The sequence below is a fragment of the Perca fluviatilis genome, chromosome 13, assembly GCF_010015445.1.
Source record: "Perca fluviatilis chromosome 13, GENO_Pfluv_1.0, whole genome shotgun sequence".
Classification (NCBI taxonomy): Eukaryota; Metazoa; Chordata; class Actinopteri; order Perciformes; family Percidae; genus Perca; species Perca fluviatilis.
In genome coordinates, this window is record NC_053124.1 from 25549439 (window position 1) to 25556705 (window position 7267).

The 7267-nt window shown below is 37.6% G+C and overlaps 1 protein-coding gene across 2 annotated transcripts; it reads left to right on the forward strand.

Annotated features, from left to right (window-relative positions):
• Positions 1–453: 453 nt before the first annotated feature.
• naxe (NAD(P)HX epimerase) lies at positions 454–6570 on the forward strand. 2 transcript variants are annotated; one of them, XM_039821214.1, is made up of 7 exons: positions 454–540; positions 1922–2112; positions 2205–2313; positions 3300–3410; positions 4131–4241; positions 4911–5058; positions 5754–6570. In XM_039821214.1, exons 2-7 carry the CDS (start codon positions 1940–1942, stop codon positions 5951–5953), a joined length of 852 nt encoding a protein of 283 aa, XP_039677148.1. In that variant the 5' UTR covers positions 454–540; positions 1922–1939; the 3' UTR covers positions 5954–6570. The 2 variants fall into 2 exon arrangements, with proteins under 2 accessions (XP_039677148.1, XP_039677149.1); XM_039821215.1 differs by lacking the exon at positions 454–540 and having other exon boundaries at positions 1904–2112.
• Positions 6571–7267: the final 697 nt, after the last annotated feature.

The window sequence follows — 7267 nt, forward strand, 5'->3', positions numbered from 1 at the left end:
CAGGTGTCTATCACAATAGATAATACAAGTATAGTGATAAGGTATTATTGTTGTGTGCAGTAATAAAGCACATTTACTTCAGTATTGTACTCAAGTACCATTTTAAGGTACTTTAAGGCAGCTTTCTACTGTTACTCCATTTTCTACATTAATCTTCCAGCTATAGTTAATTTACAGATTAAGATTTAAAATACATCATTAATATGATGCTTACATGCTCAACAATGAGACTCCAATAATATGATATATAACATACCCCTCTAAAGGGGCAATTCTCTGTAATAATGAGTACCTTTTTTGTTGATACATTTTAATTGCATTTTGCTACAACAAAAAATTATTCTGTATTTTTACTCAAGTAACAAGTACTCAGGACTTTTAACTCTACATTGACTATCTTTATAGTGAAGTATTTCTACCCAGGTGAAGCAACACTTGGTTAGATGGTACAGCACACTTTTCCAGAGGTAGGACTTTTATTTTGAAATTAGAGCAGTGTTTACATTTGTTAAACCCGGAAGTGGCTGACACTATTGAGCTGTAAGTGTTGTTGTCTCACAACTCCTACCTCTTTCTCACTAGATTATTGATCTGTATGTTGGGTCGCGGCATTGTTTGAAAATGAAAACGTGCATGTGAAGTTGTTTTAAAGAAAGGCTTGCTAACATTTGGGGAGTATCATTGATAATGTGTTACGAAGTCAAGAAAAGTCAGGCCAAAGCAGAATGTTAGCTAGCAACAACTTGGCCTGTAATTAGACTATATTCACAAGTACAACTTGATCTTTCTAACTAACGTTAGCTAGTTGCTTTTTGCTAAAGTTGCTAATTAGTAAAGCTTATACAGGTGTGTGCAACTGACACAAATCTAGATAATCACATCAAATAATATCAACATGGCGTGCGTTGATATCAACTAATATGTGCACAATCAAGTTTAGGTTATACAATAGAGCTGCATGTTATAAAGTAAAACTAGTTTTCTCAGTGTTGTATCTTTGTGGCAGATTTGAATTAGTATTTTCTTTTTATGTTGAAATTAGGCAACATAATTGTTAATGTTCATGTCTTGTTAATTGTTGTCTTGTTATTATACTGAAAGGATTTGTAGATAGAATGATTAGTTGATTGACAAACATTTCAATAATTAGTTTTTTAACATGTAAAAATCCAAATACATGGTGTTCCAGCTTCTCAAAAGTGAAGAATTTTGCTTGTCTCTGTTAAATATCATTGTAAATGTAATAGTTTTGGATGTTGGACTGTCAACCAACTGGAACCAGCAAATGTTTGGTGTTTAGCTTAGTAAATCAACTAATCGAACGATCGACTGAACTTTTCAGCATTAGTTTAGACAAACCAATTTGACAATGGGCTCTTTGAAAATATAATGGATATTTTCAATTGTTATTAATTATTATTATCTGACACTTTATAAGTCATAAAATAAATAAATAAATACATAATCAACAGATCAATAGAGAATGAGGGTAAAGTGCCCTACCTGGTATGATCATTTCAGTGCAGTTTCATTCTGTTTAACTCTGCCCTAGTTACCAAGTTCAGTCCTGTGTATTAAAATGCAATTTACTTCGGCAACAACACTCTTTTCTCATCTCTTACTGTAAATCATATTGAGCAGGAGCCGAGAGCATAGGGATGATTGACGCAAATACACTTTAGGGACTGTGATCCTGCAGGAGGATGGAGGGAGCAAAGAAAAAATGCAAGCAAGCAATATAGCAGCTGTAGGAAGCACTGGCGTCAGCAGGCTGAGCAGCAGAGCTTTCCTTAGTGGGGAAAAAGTACAACACTTGAGTTGTGCAATTAGCCTGCAGGCTTTGCTTAATGTCATAGTTTATTGTTGTTTTTTTTGTTTTCCTTCAGTTCAGGGTAGATCTCTGTGGTCTCTTCTGTTCCAGGAGTTTGGATCCATCTGGATGTTGAGTGTGCGGACTCTGTTTGGGATCGGCTTCCTGGTCACCTCAAGGGCCACGGCAGTCCTTGCTCAGACAGGGACATGTCTGCTGTCCGCTGCAGCTAACAACCACAAGAAGGACTGTTTCAGTAGCAGACCAGCATCCACCATGGCCCAAAAAATCAAATATCTTGGGTAAAGTTTTATATTTTGTACACAGAGCAGTAAAACCATTTACTGAGCTTGCGTGCGCTGACTGTCCAAACTGACCTATAGATGCTCCACAGGCAGGAGGAGGCGCAGCACATTGATGAGGAGCTCTTCAGTGAGTACGGCTTCAGTGTGGACCAGCTGATGGAGCTGGCTGGACTCAGCTGTGCTACAGCCATTGCCAGGGTGAGATGTCAATCAAGGCTTTTATTTTTAAAATAAAAATGACTGTGTTTAATCTAGAGCTGCAACTTTTAGTCAGTTAATCGATTAGTCGATAGACAAAAATTATTGACAACTATTTTGGTACTTGAATAATCCTTTCAGACATTTTTTTTCATACATGATAGTAAACTGAATATCTTTGGGTTTTGGACTGTTGGACAGACAAAACAAGACATTTGAAGACATTAACTTGGACGGTGGAAAATTATAAAGGCCATTTTTCACCTTTTTCTGACATTTAATGCACAAATAGATTGATGGAGACAGAGAAAATAATCACCATATTAATCAATATTGAAAATAGTCTTTGTTGCAGCCCACTAAGCAATGTGCTGGTAAGTGACCAGTCTAAGGCAGGAATCTGGATAATGTTTCTACATGTGTTGTATTTGTCTGATTATTAAAAAACAGCAGTTTTCATGTGATATGATCTGTTATCAGGCAACAGACAAAAAGCAACAGCAGATAAATGCACACAAAAAGTAAAAATGTAGTTATATTTTTAAATGTGAATAGAATTATTACAGTGAAGTAGAATAGATACAGACAATGAAAACAACAACCATAGCAACCCCTTTAACATTATCATTGTATAATGCATTCCTCCAAAAACATTTTGCAGCATGATCTTACCTACTGACTGGTGTTTTTTCAATGCACATGCACACACTTTAAAGACCTTTTTGATATCAGGTATACTTGGTTTCGCTATCAAAAGTCAGTATGTGTTACCGAGAAACCAGGTTTTGAATTTACAGTAGATGGAAATGTCTGAATGAGATTACTGCCTGAAGAGGGGAATAATCTGATTACTCCCTCTTCTGACTCTACATCTCTAGAAGCATTTCTCTTGAGTAGCTGCTGTAGAGAAAATCCTCTTTTCCTTGTCAAATGCCAGTGGTGGAGCAGTGCTGTGTAGATATTGTTCTCTCTGTTTTTTCCTGCAGGCGTATCCACTGACTTCCCTGGTCAAGGCCAGACCTTCTCTGCTGGTGATTTGTGGACCAGGTAACAACGGAGGCGATGGCCTGGTCTGTGCCCGACATCTTAAACTCTTTGTGAGTGTCCTTTACTTGTGTGGCAGTAAGATGCTGTACTCTGCTGCAGTGGTGGAAAACTTCACATGAGTATTTCCTATTTCATGTTTTTTTATACTCCTATTCCACTATATTTAACAGCTATAGCTAGTTATTTTACTTTTCAGATGTTTTTTCATCCTCAGCGTCTAAAACGTTCAATGAAAAGAAATCTTAAAATAATCTTAGTCTGAAATCAAGTCCTTGAAATGTAGTAGGAATATTTCAGCCTGTTTTCACCAATAATCTGCTTGTCGTTCTAAAATCTATTTCTTAATTATAGTGCAGCTATAGTGCCTTATTCTTTCTGCTTTCAATACAGACATGTTTAGAACATATTTTAAATAAGTTGTTTTAAATTAAAACATTGATATATTGCACTGCAAAATAACGTTTGGCGGACTCAATTATTTCCAGAAATGTCTAGGATCTACACGATTAAGGTTTTAATTAAATTGCCCTACGCTTTATTAGTACTACTTTTACTTTTGTACTTTTACTCAAGTAAGATTTTGAATGCCAGACTTTTACTGTTAATGGAGTATTTTTTACAATAATATATTACTTCTTTTACTGAAGTAAAGGATCCTAGAGGATACTTCTTCCAACCTTGCTGCACAGCACACTATATTGTACTATACTATGTTTTCAAATTTCAAACTGTGAAAAATGTTTCCTACCACTTTGTGTGTCCTCTTACAGGGTTACGAGCCTACCATCTTGTACCCGAAGAGGCCAAACAAACCTCTGTTCCAGGGCCTGACCACACAGTGCCAGAAAATGGAGATCCCCTTCCTGACTGAGATGCCTGAGGTTTGGTGTTAATCACTTATGCAGCAGTGTTATCCACAGTGGTGAAGACAATTCTTCTGCGTATTGTGTTCATGAGTGTGCATTTTATTTCAAGCTATGAATATATTATTGTGACTATTACGCCACTGTTCATCATAACCCCAACCGGCACCGTCAGACACCGCCTACCAAGAGTCTGGGTCTGCCGAGGTTTCTTCCTAAAAGGGAGTTTCTCCTCGCCACTGTCTTAATGGCCACTGCTAATGCTTGCTCTTGGGGGAATTACTGGAATTGTTGGGGCTTTGTAAATTATAGATACTCTATCTGTAAAGTGTCTCGAGATGACTCTTGTTATGATTTGATACTATAAATAAAATTGAATTGAATTGAATATTGTATTACACATCGTTAGGTCTTGGCTGCAGTTTAGAGTAGATGAAGCCTAAATTATCTCTGTGGGGGAATTAGACTCAAGAGTTTTGATTACAACAGACATCCCAGTCAATGGTACACTCAGTAACTAATGATGCAGAGTCATTTACTGATAATTTCAAGTTACAGATCTGCAGAGAGAGAGAAACGTATTTTCAATTGCTCTGTGTGTCTGGCACATGTTGCAGAATGTTTGTTGGTCTTTTGAAGCAGTATGTAAAAGAAAAACACTTCATCTGGAAATAAATGATTTTTCAGGCTAAAGTGATTGACGAGGCTTACAACCTGGTGATTGATGCCATCTTTGGCTTCAGCTTTAAGGGGGCTGTGCGAGAGCCTTTCGGTTCCATCCTAGACGTGCTGAAGAAGACGACAGCCCCCATAGCCAGCATCGACATCCCCTCAGGTCAGTCCTCGCGTGCTCGGCACTTCTCAAGAAGAAGAAACAGGGATTTTCACTAAAGAAAAATGTACTTCCTACTGAATTTGAATCTTCTGAAAAGTGCTGTCTAACAGATTGCTACTCAATACTTTGTTGTTCCACTGCTTTGCTTGTTAAAGATACAAGATAATTACTATGGCCAGTTTCATGAAGTCAAGCCTCATAATGATTGGTTGGCTGAGAATTTAAACCTGTCTCTGCTCATTTTGTGTACAATATACTATTTCCAATTAATTATATTTGAATTTGGCAGTTGCAAAAATGCATAAAAACACGCTTAGAATCCTTGAAGTAAGATATGAAATGGCCTTTTTGTATGTATCTGTTATTTGGTGAGCAGAATTGTTCCAGTAATTGCAGTTATCAAATTTTACGTGATTGCTTCCATTCATCTATGTGTGACCAGAATATTTTGAGAATCAATCACTGAATTTGCATGAAATTATCCGTTTATGCTCCCGAAAGGAATAATCTGATCTGAGTTTTTCGGTGACCCTTTTACTTTTCCTGGAGTGCCATCATTAGCCCAAAACCTTCTGTAACCAAAACATCTTGAAAACTAATGACCTGTCATGACTGTTACTGTGCATATTCACTAACAAGAAGAAAAGGAAGCCTGGACTAGATTGTGACAACACGTCCGTTTTGTTTTTTTAAAGGTTGGGATGTGGAGCGGGGCAGTGCAGATGGCCTGCAGCCCGACATGCTCATCTCTCTCACTGCTCCCAAGAAGTCTGCCTCCTTGTTCCGAGGACGATACCACTTCCTGGGAGGCCGGTTTGTGCCACCGGGCCTCGAGAGGAAGTACCAGCTCAACCTGCCTCAGTACCCCGGCCCGGACTGTGTGTTACAACTGTAGGGGATGTACTGAAGGTTTGATGAGAGGAAGGGTGTTGTCTGTAAAGGAATAGTTCAAAATTTTGGGGAAATAAAAGGATAAGAATATCAATACCACTCCCTTGTTTGTGCCATAATTACATAGCTAGAGTCTGGAGTTAATAGCTTAGATTAGTTTAGCATAAAGACTGGAAACGGGGAAACAGCTCGTCTGGCTCTGTCCAAAGTTGTAAGATATGCCTACTAGCACTTCTAAAGCTCACCAATTAAAACTTACCTCATTTGTTTCATCCATACACAAACAGAAATGTAAAAATGACAAGTTGTAGTTGTACAGGGAGTTATGTTCTGTAACCATTTCCACATCTCAACTCCAGCTCTGTACCTAAACCACTGACATGAGAGTGGTATCAATCTTCACATCTAACCTTTGGAAATAAATCAAACAAGTACAGTATGTTTCCATAAATGTGGAACTATTTCTTTTAAATCTTGTAATTTGATTGGTTATCATTAAATCCAATAAGATGATATAATAGAGCTATATCCGCTCTCTGGAAGAGAGTTTTTTTCATGTAAAAGCACAAAGCTTTAACGTGGTGGTTGCTTCAGCTACATAAAAATAAAAAATAAAAACAATGGAAGTTGTCTACACTGTTATTATTTCTGTAACAACAGCCATCCATTTCAACTCTCTGAAATATTTATTAGGCAAATCAGAAGATTTCTTCATCATCACGTATACTTTTTACGTTTTTATTAGTACATCTTAAGACTTGAACACTTGAATGTACAACTAGCAACTGGAAAGACAGTCTATCCAGGTCCATTACATTCTATTTTTTTTATAACACACACACACACACACACACACACACACACACACACACACACACACACACACACACACACACACACACACACACACACACACACACACACACACACACACACACACACACACACACACACAGAGTGAAAGTTACATTTGCCTCTGCAGTTTCTTAAAGTCACAGTGAAACGAAACATGGCAAAGCGGACAGTGTGGTTACACTTTTCAAAACTTCACGCAGACACTGTTTGCTGCAATATAATATAATAGCGAGATTGCCATGCAGTTAATGTTTACTTCTGAGACAGACAGGTGTTCTCTATTGTCTGACTGACTGACAGGCACAAAACAAAAGCATTCATATGCCCTGGTTACAGACTGACAGGCTAAAGTTGTACAGGCAAGGCAAGGCAAGATTATTTCTATAGCACCTTTAGGCAACAAGGCAATTTAAAGTGCTTTACATAACGTAATGAAAATAAAAACTGCTAAAAAAAGAATAAG

What these genes read in the sequence shown, in the direction of transcription:
- naxe (XM_039821214.1), top strand. Translation starts at nt 1,940, where the DNA reads ATGTTGAGTGTGCGGACTCTGTTTGGGATCGGCTTCCTGGTCACCTCA. An exon ending in GTGCTACAGCCATTGCCAGG is followed by an intron (nt 2,314 to 3,299) that starts GTGAGATGTCAA and finishes TTTTTCCTGCAG; the next exon opens with GCGTATCCACTGACTTCCCT. An exon ending in CAGCATCGACATCCCCTCAG is followed by an intron (nt 5,059 to 5,753) that starts GTCAGTCCTCGC and finishes GTTTTTTTAAAG; the next exon opens with GTTGGGATGTGGAGCGGGGC.